This window comes from Bos indicus, chromosome 5 (genome assembly GCF_029378745.1).
Source record: "Bos indicus isolate NIAB-ARS_2022 breed Sahiwal x Tharparkar chromosome 5, NIAB-ARS_B.indTharparkar_mat_pri_1.0, whole genome shotgun sequence".
NCBI classification, from domain to species: Eukaryota; Metazoa; Chordata; class Mammalia; order Artiodactyla; family Bovidae; genus Bos; species Bos indicus.
Genome location: NC_091764.1, coordinates 116,744,008 through 116,763,341, shown reverse-complemented (window position 1 = coordinate 116,763,341; position 19,334 = coordinate 116,744,008). Strand labels below are relative to the sequence as shown.

Sequence of the window (19,334 nt, the reverse complement as noted above, 5' to 3'; positions counted from 1 at the left end):
GCAGATCCGTCTGGGGTGGGATCCGGATCCCAAGCGGGGCCCCTGGGCTCCCGAGAACAAAGAGTGCCCCCCAGGACAGCGGCTGGCCCCACACAGACTGTCCCCGCTGCCTCCGCCCAGCTCCCCACCCCCATCACCAGCTGCATCTGGAGCAGCCGCTGTGCTCACGTGTCTGTCACTGCTGCTGCCTGAGCAAATCACTTCCCAGCACTGAGGCTCAGTGTTCCCATCTGTGAGATGGGTCTCATTCAGAGGAGTTATTCCGTGGGTGGTCGTGGAGACAGAAGGGGATGATGCCTGTCGCGCGTCCAGCCCCCTCCCTGCTCACATGGGGGCTCAGGGAGTAACGCTGCGGGGTGGGGGCACACAGAGGAGTCAGACATGGATCCCGTCCACCACCCCTGCAGCCTGCGGGCACCTGGCAAGAGCCAGGGGCGGGCATTTCACCCCAAAGCAGGGCTTCGGGAAGCAGGGGTCCTCCTATCTGCGTTCAGAGCCTGGGTGAGCTGCAGGCACGTGGGCAGGCAGGCAGGGCTCCATGAAGAGGGAGCCATGTTCTCCACGTAGGCAGCAAGGAATTGGGCCTTGCCCTGTTTATCCTAGCAGAGTGGTGTGCATGGGGGCGCAGCTGCACCTGCCCACAGGCGACCAGCTGTTGGGCTTGGACAAGCAGGGCTTCAAGGAGTGGTGGGTGGGACAGGTGGGCAGGGCTGGAGGGCATCTCAGGGGCCGGGAATCCCGGATGTTTGCTGGGACAAGGCCCACGGGTTTGAGGGGCTTCTCTCTAATCCAAGCCCTCCCCCTTCTCACCCTGGAGGACAGGCAGCCGCCCCGGTGTGATCTGGTGGGGGAGGGGCCCATGTCCTCCCTCCAGGCCAGGCACACTGTGAGTCGGCCCCCAGAGTCAGTGTCCAATTCTGTGAAATGGAGCGACAAAGCCGTTGCATTAAATGAGATGCGCCTGCAGAATGCAGCGGGGTGGGGGGGGGGTGAGCAATCCCCTCCATCCCGAACCCCACGTGACTCCTCAGCTCCCCAAACCATGCCTCCCTCATGCTCACCTCCCGCTTGTCTCCATGGTGAGATGAGAGGGCTTGGCTCATTAAAACCAAATAAAAAAGGAATTAGCGGGAGTGGCAACCGAGTGAGTAACTGATGAGTAACTGGGTCTGAGCTGAGTACGGGGCAGAAACCAGGCGGGAGCAGAAAAGATGGGAGGAGGGGTTCTGTGAAATGCCCTCCAAACACGCAGCCGTCCCTGGCCTGGGCACCTGCTGGCCTGCTTGGCGCTTTAGGGTGGGGGATGTGGGAGTCCCCCTTCTGGCTGCTGCTGGGGAGGAGGGCGTTTGGGGAAGAAGAGGATGGAGTGCGGGGGTCCAGGGCCTCCGAGGGCTCGCCCACACCCTGCTCGCACAGGCAGGGCTTGGTTGTGGGGCTTTTAACTCCGTGGGCCTGGCCTCCTGGTGGATTACACAACCAGAGGAGATTCCTCACCCCCTGCCCGGTGCCCAGCGTGTGGCACGCCCATTCCGAGGCTAGCTCTGCCTCCCCAGGGCTCCCAACCAGTGTTCACCTGCTGGTTAGCACTCCCCCACCCCCTACCCCACCGCCCACAGATGCAGAGGCAGAGGCAGAATCTCACCCCCTCCAAGGGGCTGTGCATCCTCTTCCCAGTCTCCTCCTGCCCAAGATGACTGAGGGCAAAGGGCCACGGAGCAGGTAGGATGACCTCCATGACCTATGCCCCAGGCCCTCCCTCTGCAAAGCTGGGCTTGGATTCCACTGCCCGGGTTCAAGTCCTGCTTCAGCCATTAACACCTCATTTCACAGCTTCCTGATAGCTCAGTTGGTAAAGAATCTGTCTGCACTGCAGGAGACCCTGGTTCAATTCCCGGGTCAGGAAGATCCCCTGGAGAAGGGATAGGCTACCCACTCCAGTATTCTTGGGCTTCCCTTGTAGTTCAGCTGGTAAAGAATCCACTTGCAATGAGGGAAACCTGGGTTCCATCCCTGGGTTGGGAAGATCCCCTGGAGAAGGCAAGGGCTACCCATTCCAGTATTCTGGCCTGGAGGATTCCACGGACTGTATAGTCCATGGGGTCACAAAGAGTCGGACACTACTGAGTGACTTTCACTTCACTTCACTTCACAGCTTCTGTGTACCTCGGTGTTCTCACCTATGATATGGGAATAAGGATAAAACCTGTCACATGATCGTCGGGACAGGTCGATGAGGACACGTATGAAGGGTCAGGGAGTGCTGGTGCTGTGAGAGCCGGTGAGGAGGAGGGAAGCACAGCTCCGCTGATCTGCTTGCTAAATAGTTCCAGGAGCCCCCTCGCCCCGCAGCCAGCATGGGCTCTAAGATCTAAACCCCGCAGCTTCTCTCTCACCCCCACACCGGCAGAAAGAGCCACCTGCTTCACGGGACATCTCTGGCCACCCACACACTGGCTCCCTGGCACCTCGGCCACCTCTTTTTTCTCGACTCTTGATCTCCTACTCCTGGCCCAGGAACACCAAATTGTTGCACACCTCTGCACCTGCTGTACGTGCACCAGGAGCGTGCACCCACCACACAACTATACGTACACACACTCACATACTTGGACACCATATACACAGTCACACACACCACACACACATTCACACATACACACATTCACACACACAAACCATGATGAGTTAACACATACTTCTTGTTAAGACTTACTTTAAGATGTCACCTCTTGCAGGAAGCCTTCCCTGACTACTCCACCCCACCCCCAACCCCCCACTGAGAGGCAGGTTGAGGAATCCTTGGAGGTTCCATGGTTCCTTGTGGCCTCCTTGCAGAGCTCCGTGGTCACCTTCTCTCCTGGACCCCGAAGTTCACTGCCACCTCCCCTGCCCATGCATGAGCTAGTCAGCAGGCTCTGCTGGGCTCGGGAGACACCAACACCAGCAAGAGCTCAGGCGCCCACTTCACACCGTGCTCTCCCTGTCCCTGTCTGTCTGGTGCTCCTGGCTAGTGGCCTGGATGGTGTGGGACCAGGGCTCCTCCGTGCTTCTCCAAGAGCCCCTCACTGGGCTGAGGCGGACTTCTGACTGAGCAGTGCCATCAGAGTGGTCCCCGGGCAGGAGGGGAAAGTGTAGGCAGGACGGGCCTGCCCGGGAAGAGGGGCGGATGAGCAGCAAGGCCCTGGGAAGGCGGCGCCCTTTGCAGCCCCTGGTCTTCCTAGGGAGGAAGGGATGTCGGATACCACCCTTCCCTCAGCTCTTCTCAGAGGATGGAAATTTCCAGGAAGCCATGGCCCCCTCCGAGAGGCAGAGGCCGACCAAAGCCTCCTCCGCCCTGGGCCCCTGAGACCTTGGTCCTCATCCTGAATGGGAGAAACCCCGGGAGCAGGGACCCCAGATAAGTGAGCCCCCAGGATGAGCCCCCAGAGTGTAGGTACTCGCTCAGGATGAGTACCCCCACCAAGGGTGAGCCTCCTAGGGGAGTGGGGACCCCCTCTGGATGAGCCCCCCTCAGCCGGTTGGTGGGTGAAGAGGTGGGCCCCAGAGCACAAGGCCAGCACCCAGGACAAGGCCGGGCAGGCAGTCGGTGCTCAGTGGATGCTCGTGGAATGGACCTAACTTGACTCTCAACCCTTTCTCAACCTGGGGGACCATGCCAGCCCCCAACAACAGGAACAGTAGGCAAGCACACGGGGCATGTTGGCACTCTTGGGTGGGCTTGTGCGAGGAGGGCTCCTGGGTTTCCAGGCCCCCCCTGAGTCCAACTGGGCCACGCCCTGCTGTGGCTGAGGGCACCACCATTGCCGCTCACCAGAGCTGGGCTTTGGTCCAGTCAACACCACTGAGCTCCAGACCCGTAGTGGCAGGTGCTGGGGACCACACAGTCTCAGTCGTGGCCCTCAGGGAGCCTCTCTGCTTGTGGGCAAGGTGAGGGGTGCCCGAGAGACTGGGGCTGGAATGGCTGGATGCACAGGCAGGGGACGGGGCGTGGGAAATAAAGAATTCAAGTTGGGACTGCCCAACTGAGGGGCCTTTGACCCACGTGGAGCCAGGAAGTCCCAGTGGTCGGGCTCACTGGGTGAACAGTGTCAAGAGCAATGAGAGGGTCAGATCTGCCACTGAGGGTGGTCAGGCAGCCCGGGCTGTCTTCTGGCTGGTGGTCTGGAAAGGCTGCTTGGAGGAGGAGACATTGGAACTGGCGTTGAAAGGTTGTAAAAATTTGGGCATGAAAGGGAAGGAAATTCCACCCAAAAGACCAGGAAACCTCCAGGAGCATGTGACCAGCACCGGAATTTGAGTTGTTTGGGGTGGAAGATAGGGAGAGAGGGCTGGGGATCCAACCTGCACAGACTTCAGGCCTTCCCTTTCCAGCTCAGGCAGAGGAGAGGGAGGGAATGTGTATGTAGCACAGGTGTGTGCGGAACTGCACTTTGCACCCGCCTGGAGGATGGCTGGGGAGTGCGGGTGGCGGGGGAAACCCGTGCCCCAGCCTGGGAGTTCAGTGGCCCCTGAAGCAGGCAGGGCTGATGGAGAAGGAAGATTCAGGCGGCCAGGGCCTGGTGAGGGGGTGACAGTGGGTGGTTAGAGAGAGAGATGGCAGCAAACGGGTTCGGGGTCCACCGCAAGCTCGGAGGATTCTGCCTGGCCCCTGGCCGGTGGGGTGGGCGCCCCTGAAGGAATCAGCACAGGTGGTCCGCTCCTGAAGAGCAGCGCTGGGAGGCTGGCAGAGGTGCAGACCCCAAACAGCCCCTCCCAGGACCCCCGACTGCGTTGTCTCCCAGGAGGAAACTGGGCCCCCGCCCAGGCTCCTGGGACAGAAAGAGAAGGGTCTTCCGTGTGGCGGCAGGGCCAGGGCAAGCACCGAGTGCCCAGGGTGTACTGTCCTTACGACAAGCCCTGCCAGGTGGGCTCCATCAGCCCGACGTGGCTGAGTCGGAAGCTCAGAGAGGGCCAGGGCTGAGCCCAGGGTCACACGGCTGGCCGGCAGCAGGATCAGGGCCCAGCGCCTGGCCCCGAGCCCACGCGGCCGGGACCTGCGGGGCTCACCGTCCGCACCCGTCCCCTCCCCGCAGGGAGCCGTGAGGCCGCCTTCACCTACGCCATCACCGCGGCCGGCGTGGCCCACGCCGTCACCGCCGCCTGCAGCCAGGGCAACCTCAGCAACTGCGGCTGCGACCGCGAGAAGCAGGGCTACTACAACCAGGCCGAGGGCTGGAAGTGGGGCGGCTGCTCCGCCGACGTGCGCTATGGCATTGACTTCTCCCGGCGCTTCGTGGACGCCCGCGAGATCAAGAAAAACGCCAGGCGCCTCATGAACCTGCACAACAACGAGGCGGGCAGGAAGGTAGGGCGGGCGCGGGGCGGGGCGCGGCTGCGGTGGGCGGGGCGACGCGGAACTGGGAAGAGCGCTGTGAGCGGGGCGGGGCGACGGTGGGCGGGGCAGGAGCTGGAAGGGGAGGGGCGATGCAAGCAGGGGGAGGGGCTGGGAGGACTGGGCGGGGCAGGCCTGCTTCAGGTGTGACAACTGAGTTACCCAGTTATCCAGGGAGGGTCTGGACCTCTCTGAGATTTGGGCTTCTCTTCTAGCGAAGGGAGTTGGTGAACTGAGGCCTGAATGTGCTGGGTGGGTAATGCTGAGCACAAGCCATCACTTGTCCATCCCAGAAGGTGGGCCTTTCTATTCCCATTGCAGAGATTTGAAAACTGAGGGTGGGACTAGAGAAGTGATGTGTCCGCAGACCCCAGCTGGTGGGCAGTGGTGTAAGACGGGGACCCTTTTTGCACATAGGGTAGGAGCCGGGCCTGGCAAGCGTCGTGCGGGAGTAGATCACAGTCTGTCCCTCCCCCGCTCCTATAGGAGTCATGCCAATACACCCAGAAAGGCTTCCTGGAGGAGGTGGCCTTTGATTCATTTTGAGAGGCTGGAGGAAGGGGTGGTGCCAGGAAGCAGGAGCAGCCTGAGGAAAGGCAGGAACTGAGTTGGAAGTTCTCGAGCAGCCAGCTTCATGTGTAGGGTGGGGTGCAGAGAGGTGCGTGATAATGGAAGACATTCAAGCCGGGACACAGTGGGGAAGAAGTCAGGGCGAGTCCAGCTCCGCCTTGGGGAGATGAAGGCCCCAGATACTGGGCTGGGAGGAGCGGCCGCCATGGCGGCAAGATGGCCCGAGATAGAGCAGCCAGCTGAGCGGAACGCCTCTGGGTCTGGTGCTCCAGCCCCAGGGGCTGCACCCAGGGCACCAGGGCCTGAGGGGCTCTGCAGGCCAGGGGCAGACTAGCCTTTCCAGGCAAAGAAGCCTTGAAAATGCCCTCTGCCCCCAAGCCCTGAGCTGATCTCATTCACTCAACCAATGCTCCTGCCCAGTCTGTGTGCCAGGCATCATGCTGGGCACAGGGCACAGGTGGGGTGAGACATGCCTTGGCTGTGGGAGCTCCCCCAGCACCCAGTGGGTCCACATGCAGGGAGCCCAGGGGCCTGAGGGAGGGGTAGCAGTAGCTTTCTGAAGGCAGTAGTGTCCTAGGGAGACCTTGAAGGACATGCCAGAGCTGAGAAGAGCAGAAGCAGGGTGTGAGAGGTGAGGGCAGGGAAGGGGCCCGGTGGAAGAGGGGGCCACTGCAGAGGGTTCAGGCCTGTGGGAGCACCAGGGGTGGGTGAGACAGGGCTTGAGACATATGCAGGGGCCAGCCCAGAATGGGCCTTGAACGCCAGGCCCAGGCTCTGACTTCACCTTGTAGAAGTGGAGGTCGCCTTGCAGCCCGTGCTTGTTCCGTTATGGTCAGAGGAACAAATAGTGAAGAAGGAGTCTTCATTTCTGGACCTCCATGGAGCTCTCAGACAGCATGAAGGCTGTGGATTCTCCGTGTCTGTGTGTGTGTTAATCTCTTAGTTAGGTCTGACTCTTTGCAACCCCATGGACTGTAGCCCGCCAGGCTCCTCTGTCCATGGAATTCTCCAGGCAAGAATACTGGAGTGGGCTGCCATTTCCTTCTCCAGGGGATCTTCCTGACCCAGGGATCGAACATGGGTCTCCGGCATTGCAGGCAGATTCTTTACCATCTGAGCCACGAGGGAAGCCCCAGGCTCCATTCTCTGGGAGCAGGCAATGGTGATCTGTGTCTGGAAGGGCAGAGGAAAGAGATTCACTTACATGGAGGACACCAGGAGGGCTCCCTGGAGGAGGAGGCACATCTGAAGTCTAAACTGAACCAATCCCCTTTGAGCCTCTGCAGTGGCTTAGGTCTTGAGCAGGGGCTTTCCCACACCCCTGGGAGAACAGTCTCACTGTCTCCATTTTATATTTGGGGACTTGGTGGCTGGCGGGGGAGAAGGGGTGGCAATTGCCAGGTGGTAAAAAGGCACAGGGGAAGTGGAGACTAGCAGGATTGGGCCTGAGGCAGACAGGAAGGCTGACAACAGGAGGCTGGTGATGGGCCTGGGGCTGTTCGGGGGTTGGGGGGAATTGGGATGGAGAAGAGTCAATATGCTGGGGGAGTTTGACTGGGGTGGAGCCGTGAAACCCGGAAGCCATGCTCTAAGGAGAAGCAGACTGGTGGAGGCAAGGTGGGGGCCAGATGAGCCGTGCGAGGGCCTGTCGGGGCCAGGGCAGCCACGGCAAAGGCCTCTAACGTGGTTGGCAGCCAGGATTCTCCTGCTGACACTGTCCCCAGCTGTCCACGAGGCCCTGGTGGCCCTGTCCCTCTCCCACGTCCATCTCCTCCCCCGCAGGTAGAAGGTACCTTGTGCCCCTCCCCCCTGCCGCCCCCAGCAGCCCCGACCCCATGGGGCCGTGCAGCCCATGTGTAGTCTGAGCTCTTGGAAAAGGCCGTGGTAGTGACCACACAGGGCCCCCTGGGGGCTTATCATGGCAGCTGAGACGGGTGAGTATGGCTTCTGAGGTTTCCTGGAGAGCTGAGTCCAGACCTTCACGGGTCACTTCAGTGCTGGGCACCCCGGCCCACTCGTGGAGCAGCCAGGCCCGACCCCCAGCCCCCGGGCCTTGCACGGAGTTCAGCAAGTCAGGAGGAGAGGAGGCTGTTGCTGCTACACCGAAGTCCCACAGCGAAGTGGCTTCGAGCAAGAGGAATTTGTTCTTGCACAGAGCCAGAGGCCGAAAGTCAAGGTGTCCGTAGGCCCGAGCTCCCTCCCGAGGCTCCAGGGCAGGGTCCTTCCGGCCTCTTCCAGCTCCAGGGGCGCGGGCGCTCCTTGGCTTGTGGCCGCATCACCCAGTCTCGGCTTCTGCCTTCACACGGCCCTGCTCTGTGTCTGTGTTCCCTCCTCGTCTGTCTCTTACAAGGACACAGGTCCCTGGACTCAGGCCCCCCCAAAACCAGAACCATCTCATCACGAGTCTTACCTTACTTACATCTGCAAACTTCCGATCTCCAAAGAAGGGCATATTCTGAGGGGCTGAGTAGACACATTTGGGAGGACACTCTTCAGCCCACCCCAGACTGGCACATGGCCCACTGAATCCCTCGTGGGCCAGGAGCAGACAAGCTGAGCGTGCAGACCTGCTCAACTCTGAGCTCCTCAGGGTTTTGGTCCACCAACCGGGGACTCCCCCTGACTGAGCACCCTCCCCAGAGTGTAGGCCAGCCCCTATTCTGGGAAGAACCCCTGTCTGCCCTTTTCTGGAGCTCCCTAGGGCAGGAGTGAGGCCCGGGGCTCAGCCAGCAGCTCCTCTGGGCAGGGTGCGTCGCTCTCCACTCTCCTAGGTGGTCTCCTGAGGCAGTGGGGGCTGGCGCCACCATCTCTCTCTCTCTTACCATGAGGGCACTGAAGCCGGAAACAGCACATTCTTGAATCCTGTGATCACTTCCCGGGAGAGTGAGCCCCGGGGACCCAGCCAAGCAAGGCTTCAGCCCTTTGCTCTGCACACAGCGGTCCAGTCAACTTCATCTGCGGACTGTCACTGGCCACAGAGGAGCTGACTGTGGAGGGAAGGGGTTCAGGGCGGGCGGCAGAGCGAGGCGGGGGGCAGCTGTTCAGCGGGCCAGCGTGGGCACGCCGGTGGACCACCCGGCCTGCACAGAGGCTCGCCTGGACACTCTGCCAGGTCTCTGGCCATCACCGCCCATCTGAGGAAGCACCTCCTGGGCCAGCAGCATGGGGTAGGGCCAGCTGCCCCCCAGGCTGGGGCTCTGAGAGGGCTATGCATCCGGTCAGCTCCTGGCCTGGGGCATCCATGGCAGGCAGCGTGACCAGGCCAAGGAAGCTTCCAAGCTCTGAAGGGCAGATTAGTAGAGTGAGGGGCTTTCGGGGAGAGGGAAGGTCCCCTGGAGGAGTGTCGGGAGCCGCATTAGGCATTACTGGCAATGTCCTGCCAAGCAGAGGAGGGCATGGGAACCCACTCTGGGATTCTTCCTGGAGAATCTCATGGACAGAGGAACCCGGCGGGCTACAGCCCATGGGGTCACAAAGAGTCAGACATGACTGAAGCAACTTAGCTTACAATGGTCCAAGCAAAGATGATCATGGGGTGGGGTGGAAGGAGGGGGAGGAGAGGTCGGACTGGGGTGGACAAGAGTGAGGAGAGGGGTGGGAGGCAGACGAGAGGCCTAGATACATTTTTTCTGAAGAGGTCGCACCTTTACCCAGACCCCCAGACCAGACTTCTGGCCAGTGCCTTTGACCCAAACGCCCCACGGCAGTCATCAAGCGCTGCCATTCCAGTTCTGAATATTCCCCTGGGCCCCCTCTCCCTCCTCCGAACACGGGGTCCCTCCCCACCTCGGCCAGGACATCATCCGCCAGGACATCATCCGCCAGGACATCATCCGCACAGGAGAGGAGACTCTCGCCCCCTAAACTTCAGGCCGCTAGCCGCGCGTTGTGCTCCTTTGGGTCGAATCTTCCCTTCGTGGTGATGGTGGCGGCTCTCCAGACCTTCTCTCGATGCACCCCTCCTGGAGTGCCACTCCTCTTTGTCTGAGGAGCTTCTGCTCCTCCGTCAACGCCTAGCACAGGCACCACCTCCCCCAGGAAGCCCCACGCCAGCACCCCCCCACCACAGGCCCCTGCGCTTTGCTGCTTTGTCTCAGTTTCCTGGGCGTCCCGGGCTTCCTCGCCTTGGTCCAGGGCCCTGTGCGATCAGGGCAGGCAGGAAAGGGATTGGGCAGTCCCCAATATCGTGGGATGTTTCTCTCTCTGTTTCTTTCATTTGTTCATTCATTCATTCATTCACTGAGGGTCAGGGCTGGGGTTCTGGACCAGGAGGCAGAGGGTGGCCAAGACCACGCAGGGCTAGGCTGTCGCAATGAGGCCAGCGGGAACTAAGACAGCTGACAAATGGCCCTTGTGCAGCCGTGGGGCGGCAGCTAATGATTCCCCATCTTTAATCAGGCCCGGCTGGCAGGGCCTTTTCGATCTGAGTAAATGAGTGCCCGGGGTCAGGGCTGGCTCTGGGAATCAGCCTTCCGGGGCCAAGGAGGGAGGCCCAAGGAAAACACACGGCTGCACCCATCACGGGCCCTCGGGGAGCTGGGGAGAAAGAACAACACTGGTCGGAGGGCGGCTTCCCAGCAGACGGCACGCCTGGGCCTCACTGATCCATGCACTCACCCGCCGCCTGCCCCCACTCCGTCCTTCAGCAAAGGTGTACAGAGCTCCATGTGCGTGCCAGGCTTCCATTGAACAGCCACTTATTAAGTGCTGACTGCATGCCAAAGCCTACACCAGGCACAAGGGTGGGGAGCAGGACAGACCAGAGGGGGGGTCCACATTTACTGAGCACCTGCTCTTGCTGGACCTGCTACCCCACCTGGAGGGTGCATGCACCAGCTTCTTCACCTGCTACAGTGAGTCCCACGCCTGCCCCATCCACTCAACCTGTTTCCTCATCAGTGCGTTGACTTGCAGCTCCCTGAAGGGTTGTGAGAATCTCGAGGAACACATTTGATGAGCACATGCCTTGCTCTGCCGAGTTCTGAATATTCTCATGGGGACCCTCATAGGGTCTCATGCAGTTAGGGACCTTGTGGTCAGTAGCCCCATTTCATGGATGAGGAGACTGAGGCTCAGAGAGGAGGAAACACTGATGTGTGGTCACACGGTGGGAAGTGGGTAGCCAGATCTGGGTCAGATGGAGGCGAGGTGGCAGGCCCCCCACCACCTGCCTCCCCTCCGCCACTCCTCCCCAGCCCATACTGAGCCTGCCCTGTGGCCCGCAGGTCCTGGAGGAGCGCATGAAGCTGGAGTGCAAGTGCCACGGCGTGTCCGGCTCCTGCACCACCAGGACGTGCTGGACCACGCTGCCCAAGTTCCGCGAGGTGGGCCACCTGCTGAAGGAGAAGTACAACGTGGCCGTGCAGGTGGAGGTGGTGCGCGCCAGCCGCCTGCGCCAGCCCACCTTCCTGCGCATCAAGCAGCTGCGCAGCTACCAGAAGCCCATGGAGACGGACCTGGTGTACATCGAGAAGTCCCCCAACTACTGCGAGGAGGACGCGGCCACGGGCAGCGTGGGCACGCAGGGCCGCCTGTGTAACCGCACGTCGCCCGGCGCAGACGGCTGCGACACCATGTGCTGCGGCCGGGGCTACAACACCCACCAGTACACCAAGGTCTGGCAGTGCAACTGCAAGTTCCACTGGTGCTGCTTCGTCAAGTGCAACACGTGCAGCGAGCGCACCGAGGTCTTCACCTGCAAGTGAGCGGCCCCGCCCACTCCGCCCGCGGCCCCGCCCGCCCCGCCCGCGGCCCCGCCCACTCCGCCGCGGCCCCGCCCCGCCCCCTTGGCATCTCTGCCCCGGCCTGCCTGAGGGGTGTGCAGGAGGTGGGCGCTCCAGGCGCAAGAGCGCTCCCACGGGCCGGTCACCTTTTCCTGGCCCACCAGCGGTTCTCTCCTGCCACGCCAGTCCCCTCTTGTGGCAGAACAGTGCCCATCAGCTGGTCCAGAGGGCAAGGCCGATGGCGTGAGTGTCCCCAGCGGCGCACAGTGCATTTCTTCTCTCTGGGACAGTGAACCTCAAGGACACACATGCTCGGAAAGCAAGGCGACAAGCCTCCGAGCGTCCTTCTCTCCCAGCCTGGTGGTACAGGACGCAGAAAGACTTCGTCCCAGGCCTCAGCAGTCACTGGGCTCTGCGGCAGTCTGGGCAGATGTCGACAAAAATTATTTATGTTTTCTTAGTATCCGAAGAGGATTTTAGCACTAAGGCATAGCCGGTCCTAACTCTGTACTCTGTTAGTGTGTCCCCTTGCCCCCCTCTGCTCCCTCCTCTGGCCCCTGGGTACCCGCGGGAGTATCCCTGTGCATGGCCCTGTCCAGGGGGAGGTGGCCAGTGCACGTGGTCTCCACGTGAGCTGGGCGGGGGGCACGGACGAGAGCCTGTGAGGAGAGCCACGGACAGGGATCTCTGGCCCCTTCCTCCCTTCTTTTGAAAATCATATCTAGCAAATCAGATTGTCACCCACGTCAGGTTCCAGGAGTGCTACGTCCCTGAGTGTGTTGCTCTTCCAGCCCCCCACCAGCCTGACACCCCCTGGTTTACAGAAACCCCTCCCACCCTGGAATCAGCTGGACCCCCAGGACAGCACCATCCCGGGGCAGGCTGGTGGGACAGGGGGACAGTTCAGGGGTATTTGCCTTATTTGACAGATGGGGACCCTGAGGCCCGGAGCAGCTCAAGCACCAGCAGGGGACCCGCAAGGCTGCGAGTGGAGGCTCTCCCCTGGGCTCAGGCTGCCTGACGGTCATCCCAGGGCTCCTGACCTTGAAGGACGTGCTCTGGGGACACCCAGGGTGACAGGCAGTCCCCATGCCTTGAAAACTCTGGCTGTGCCCTTCCTCCCCCTGCCAGCTTCAATGGGGTCCACGCCCCTTGCCTCGAGGTGCCTTTGAGGGTTTCTCTGGTGGTCTCCTTGCCCAGTCCTTTCATCCTGACCCTGATGCTGAGAAAGCTCGGATCCAGGGCACTGCTCCGCCAGGGTCCCACAGCTGCGCCAGCAGATGGCTGCCCTCCAGTCATCTGTGGTCCCCACCCCACGCAGACCTTTCCATGAGGTTAAGTTACCCTGAAACTGGGGAGACAGGAATGGAAAGGGGTCCTGCTTGACTCTAAGCTGTGGGCTGGGTGGGGAGAGACTCAGTGCTGGACATGCCCTCTGCCAGTACTCCTGCCCACCTTGGGGAGACCGAGGCACGAGGTGTCCAGGGCCAGAAAGGACGGTGTGCACCACCATCCATGCGCTCGTCCCTGTTCTGAGCTTAAGGCGTTTTCTCTCAGAATCCCATGGAGACAATCTTCAGGCCACTAACCAGACAAGTGGGCTGGACACTAGCCTGGGGTGAGTGACCTTGGGCCCTGGCCCTGGTGTCTACCCTGCCTGCCCGCACGATGCCAGGACATGCCACCAACAGCTGCTGTCCTGGGAGCTCCCAGGCCACTGTGAATGCCCCCAAGCCCCCTTCCCACCACCCCACCCCAGGTCCCAGGATACCCCGCTGAGTCCACAGGCCTAGCATCCTCTGCCAAGAAACCTGGTTAACTTATATTGTTATATAGCGTCGAAATGTCTATAGTGTCTTTTAAATTATTGTGACCTACACTGGGTACTGGGGGGCAGGGGGATGGCCGCGCTGTCCCCGAGCTAGGCTCCTCCTTCTGCTTGAAACCGGCCCTTGGACCTTGGGGCCCCTGATGCCACCAAGTCACGTGCACTGTCCCTCGGCTACTCGGTGGCCGCCACCGAGACCCCGCCCTCCCCTAATAGGATGTCACCCTTCCCTTGGGTGGGGGCGGGGCTGTCGTGTGGCCCAGGCAGGGACGCTGGTGGCCAAGGCGCTGTGTGTCCTTGCGGTGGCCACCCCCCCACCCCTTCAGGAGAGCTGGCGGGTTTCTGATGGGCTGTGTCTGGGCTCCCCAGGAGGGGAGCGCTCGGCTCCAATAAAGCTGGAATCAGAGAAGCAAGTGTGTGAAGTCTCTGCAGCCCTTGCCGCAGGAGTAGGAGAGGGACTCACGAGCAGTCCCCTGAGGACAAGGCCTCCCACCCTTTGGACCCCGTGTGCGGGCAGAGCTGGCGCTGTGCTGATGGCTCTTCCCCCACGCCATCCTCCACACCTTGCTGCGGGGGCTTGGTTCTCATCCTGCCTGTCCCCAGGAACTTTGGGCCTGTCCCCACCAAGCAAGGGCCACAGCTGGGGGGCTGGACACAGACTCTGAGGCCTCCCCAGACAGCCTGGGTCAGGCCACAGGGGCAGGAGGGTCAGCCTGGTGCCAGGGGGCTGCTCTCGGGAGAAGAGGGGCTGAAGGTGGGAGGCCCTGGCCCCATCTGTCTCCCTCGGTGTCTCCTTCCCCCTGTGACCCCAGTGGGATCTGTCCTCAGGGTCCCTGTGGGTCTGTCCAGCTATATCTGGGGGGTTGTGACTCCATGACCCCCCCGTCCCAGGGCGCTCCTTGCCCTCTCTGGGGGAGGCCAGGCAGCCCGAGGTCCCTGGGAGCTCCACGGGCCCCTGGCTGGCCATCAGGCCTCGCTGCTTCTGCCAGAGGCCCTGTGAGCAGGGAGGATGAATGGCATTCCTGCTGAGGGCTGGAGGCATGCAGTGGGGCCGGTTTGGCCACTGCCCGCTGTCCCAAGGCAGCCTGGCATCACACAGCCCCCATCCGCCTGGGCACCCGGGCCCAGATCCAGGGGGAGGGGCCCCCAGGTGGGCTTTCGGAGGAGGACGTGCCCCTCAGGGCGTGGAAAGGGAGGGAGACGGGGCAAGCCCTGGGCCTGAAATCTCAGCTCTGCCCCTCCTGGCGCCCCCGCCCTGGGCACAGCCTCTAGTGCCCCTGCACCCGTATTTATCAGCGTCTGAATCAGATACACCAGCGTCCCCATCCCAGAGTGGGAGGTGGCTGGGGCCAGGACTCGGGGGTCAACGGGCTTTGGGGGGCCCCAAGCCAGACCCTAAGGGCCCCAGGGAGATTGGCAGGAGGCCCCTGCTCCCCACGAGACGGTGAGTGCGTCTGCGGTGGCGGCGACCGCAGAACGCCAGGGTCCGGCTACTCCCACAGGGCCAGGAATGAGGAAAGAGCTCCGAGAATGCCCCGGCCCCAGTGCCCAGACTGTACTCACTGCTTGGCCATGGTTCAACCCCAGCCCCGGCCTCCCAGGGCCGCCCAACACACCCTCCAAGAAGCCCTGCCCCAGGCGTTGAGCCTACACGGCCTGGCCCGGTCTGGGGGCCCCCAGACCTCCCCCTACCCCAGCCCAGGCGCCACCTCTGAGGCTGATGTTTCAGAAGCATTTCCCAGCAGCCCGGCACCCCCACGGCCCCCAGAGTGACACCTGTGCCCTCAACTCTCTCTGTGGGCCCCGGGCGTGCAGGCCCGTCCTGCCTCTGAACTTGCCCAGAATGCAGCTTCTGCGGGCTTGCCTTCCCGTTGCACCCGAGACAGCAAGGATCACCAAGGCTGGTGGGTCACAAGGGCTTCCCTGGGCAGGATTTGGGGACGCTGGGGTGGGATGGAGGGCGCCTGCAGTCCTGGGGGCATGTCTCCACCACCCACTCATTCATTCATTCACTCACTGGCTCATTTAGCCTTGCTGGAGGCCCCATCTGGCCCTGGAGATGGCGGTGGTTCAAGCCTGCCCCCGACCCTCAGGGGCTCCAGGCCTTTGCTTCTTTCCTGCCCTAAGCAAGGCAGCCCATTCCAGGGGTGTAACCGGACTGAGGCGGACTGGGAGAGAGGAAAGGGCTTTGGACTGGCTCGCCCACCTCTGAGCCGCAATGTCCCCTTCCGTAGAGTGGACATGGGAGCCAGCTGTCTGGCCAGGCCCGCGTTCCTGCTTTCTCTGGAGGACACTCCTGCCCACACTTTGCTCTCAGGCCAAGCTTTGGCAACAAGGCCTCCCACCCTGTTTCCCAGGGCTGCCCACTCAGCTGCTGTCCAGTGGCCAGTGCTCCCAGGGGGTCCCGTGGCCGTGGTGACAGAGGCTCTCTCCTTGCTGCGGCCTTGGAAGTCCTTCCTGATTTTCTGTCTCATCTCCTACGGCCAACCTCTGCCCCATCCACACACAAAGCCCCGACCCTGCCAGCAAACCTCTCCTCCCCAGAGCTACCCATCACCCCCACCTCCCGCCCAGCCTTTGCTGCAGCTGTGTCTCCAGCCAGGGAATCCCTGTCTCCTCCCATCCTTTGCCTGCAACCCTCTCCCCCATAATGCCCACCATTCCCCAGCAAACTTGCCAGGGCTCCTGCCCTCCCTCACCTTCCATCCCAGCTCTCTGTCCTCATGGGCAGAGAGGTCTCATTGCTGTGACTGCCCCCTCCCAGCAGGCTGGGGGCCCTTGCAAGTGAGAAGGGCCCCCAACCATGCCAGTGCCTGGCTCTGGCCCACGGTTACCCACAACCTCACAACACCCCTTCCCCAGTTAGGCCTGTGCTAATTCTGTTTAATCGATGGGAGAACCGAGGCACAGAGAATAGAGGGTTCTGTCCCAGGTCATTTGCCTGTGAGAGGCAGAACCGGGGTTTGAACTCAAATCTCTGGGGTCTGCCCTCAACCCAGCTCCATGCCAACTCCCACGAGGAGAAATTGAGGCCCCAGGGCCTAGTCCAAGGCCTCACAGAGATGAGTGGGAAGAGAATAACTACAGCGGGTCTGGGGAGGAGATGACAGCAGCTGTCTTCACTGAGCACAGAATGGTGAAGACTGGGCTAAAATGCAGCAGGCGGGATCTGGGTTAGACATCCGGGTGAACTTCCTGCCTCCTAGAGCTGGGAGGTGGGGAGGGGTTAGGAGGGCGGAGTCACGGGCCTGGTGAAGGGAAGAGGGGCCTGGGGCAAGCAGGGCTGTGGTCTAGGGAGCCCGAGGGGCCCAGGAGGGCACGAGAGGTGAGTGAGGACTAGAGCTCCTGGCGCTCAGGCAGACGGGCAGGCTGAGGGCCCTTGAGCAGAGCACGTCCCCTGGGAGGCACAGCACTGAGTCAGGGGCCCCGGGAGTCGGGAGGCTCAGCTGATCATCACCTTGGACCTCACCTGCGGCTACCCCTGCCCTTCCCCCTCCCAGTCTGAGCTTGCGCCCACCTCCCTTCTCTGTGATGCCCCTGCCTCCTCATCAGGTCTTTGGTCTTGTAGGACCTGGAGACTCAGCTGCCTGGCCTGAGCATCCAGGAGTCTTGGGAATCTTGTAGGTCTGAGGACGCAGGGGGCCACAGGGAGTCCTGGCACCCCCAGGAGTGCCCAGCAGAGGCCTGGGTTGTGGCAGGTGGTCTGCCAAATGAATTGGCAAGGGGGGGTGTCAGGGCCTACCCTCAGCCTGCCCTGGGCCGGCACTGCTTCCAGGGTGCCAGGGGTGAGCAGCGCCCAGGCAGACTCGCCTGGCCGGTCCCCCTGCTGGCCTGTCCTCTCGCAGTCTGCGAGGCACGCCGCCCTGAGCTCAGCTGGGATCCTGCAGCCTCCTGGGACGCCGAGGAACAGCAAGCCCTCCAGCCTTGCCGGGAAGTGGCCCAGACACGGGCCCTGGATCAGGAGTCCTCTTACACCACCTGCAGGCAGAGGCCAGCCGGGCTGGGACGCCCTCCAGGCGCTGGGCACAGGTGGCCTCGCTCGTCCCCTGTGGGTGGCCGGCCCACCCACCCTCAGGCCCCAGGGTGGTCTCTAGGACTCCAGTCCACCCAAACTAGCCCAGCGTGGGGTCTCGCTGGTAAGGCCAGCCAGGACCCCCGAGGAGGCCTTTCCGAGGGTCTGCAGCTCTGGAAGCCCCCTGCCTGAGCTGTGGGGGCTGGGCCACAACGGGGCTGTTCTGCTGCTTCACCGGGTCCCCAGGCCCGCAGTGGGCTGGGGGCATTTGACCAAGTCCCTCCCCTGGCTTCTGGCTCAGACCCTCACCGCTGGCTCCCGAGTTCCCCTTTTCCTCCAAGCAGGACAGGACAGCACGCCCACTCTTCCCTGCATTCCTTTGTCCCCTCATCCATCACTGCTCATCTCCTTGGGGCCCAGGGCTTGGCTGGGCCTGGTGGGGCCCAGAGCTGAGGCTGAAATCAGGTCCCTTAATAGCTTCAAACCAGGACAGGGGCAGAATGATGAACAGCAGGTCCCTTCATCCCTCCTCCCTGCCCCCATCCGTGAGGCTGCAGCAGAGGCAGGAGGTGTGGGAGCAAGAGGGGTGGGGAACCGACCCTGGGGGGCTGTCGGCAAAGCTCCCTGCAGGAGCTGAGGCCTCCAAGAGAAGGGAGGAAAAGGAGGGGTTGGGAGCAGAGGTGAGTGAGGGTCTCCGGCGGGACCTGGGCTGGCTGGCTGGAGGGACGCAGAGCTTGGAGTGTGCGGGGGCTGGGCAGTGGGGAGAGTGGAGCTTGGACAGCTACCCCACCACCGACCAGGTTCCAGAAGGTTCTGGGAGGACAGGAAGGAGCCCGGCCCTTGAGTTGCACGGTTTCCAGCTTTTTCCAGAACTCGCACTCCCCACTTCTCCTTTCCTCGGGGCCATCGCGGATCCCAGATCCCGGATCTGGGCCTTCTGGGCAAAGCCAGCTGGCTTCCCTGACACCTGAACTGCAATCCACGGCCCTCTCGTCCATGGAAAACCTCTCAGTGAGACCTCCCCGGTGGTCCAGCAGCTAAGACGCCGCGCTTGCAGTGTAGGGGGCACGCGTTCGATTCCTGGTTGGGGAACTACGATCCCACATGCCTAACCTGCTGCAAGAAAGAAGGCTCTCAAACAGGAGTCACCAGGCTGGGAGGACTTTGGGCAGGAAGGCTGGGCGCTGAGCCCCTCCTGAAGCAGCTCCCCACTCTGGCCCTCCTCTGCTGAGCCCGGGGGGTCGGGCATCCATTGCCCTGTTGTCTGCGACTCCCCAGCTCCTCCTCAGACCCAGGACGAGCCTGGCCACCCCAGCACCTCACACCCCGCACTCTGAGCTGCTGAGGCCTATGCCAGAGCTTTGAGCTTCTGCTCGTCGACCTGTCCGGGAAGGCAGCCGGCTGCCGGCAGAGTAAGCGGGGCTGGCCTTGCAGATGGGGCCTGACCCGGACGCCCGCTTCCCCTCCTGTGTTCCCAGGGAAGGAGCATCGATTAAATCTCAAAGGCAAACATGCTAGGGGAGGGAGTGGACACAGCTGAGTCACCGGGGCTGTCTCCCCGGGAGCTGGGGGCGTGCCCACTGTCGGGAGGGGCAGTCTCCCATCCCTGCTCTGGTGGAAAGCACCTGCCAGCACCGCTCACCGAGGACACGGAGGGGCAGCCCTAGGAGGTCCGGTGCAGGGTGGGCCTCAGGCCACGTTAGAAGGCCTTGCTCACTGCCCGAGCTGCTGGAAGGAGGGAGCTCGTCGTCACTAGAGGAATTGAAGCATAGTCTGACCTCCACACGATGGCAAGCGGGGGTGTGCAGCCCCCACGGCGTTCCAGTTTCA

The 19,334-nt window shown here is 62.3% G+C and overlaps 1 protein-coding gene across 2 annotated transcripts in view; it reads left to right on the top strand.

Moving 5' to 3' along the window:
* Positions 1–13,901, top strand: part of WNT7B (Wnt family member 7B) — a 54,281-nt gene extending 40,380 nt beyond the window's left edge. For both annotated transcript variants that reach the window (XM_070790576.1, XM_070790575.1), the window contains exons 3-4: positions 5,073–5,344; positions 11,167–13,901. In XM_070790576.1, the coding sequence (XP_070646677.1) occupies positions 5,073–5,344; positions 11,167–11,646 (752 nt within the window). In that variant the 3' untranslated portion in view covers positions 11,647–13,901. The remainder of the gene's footprint in view (positions 1–5,072; positions 5,345–11,166) is intronic.
* Positions 13,902–19,334: the final 5,433 nt, after the last annotated feature.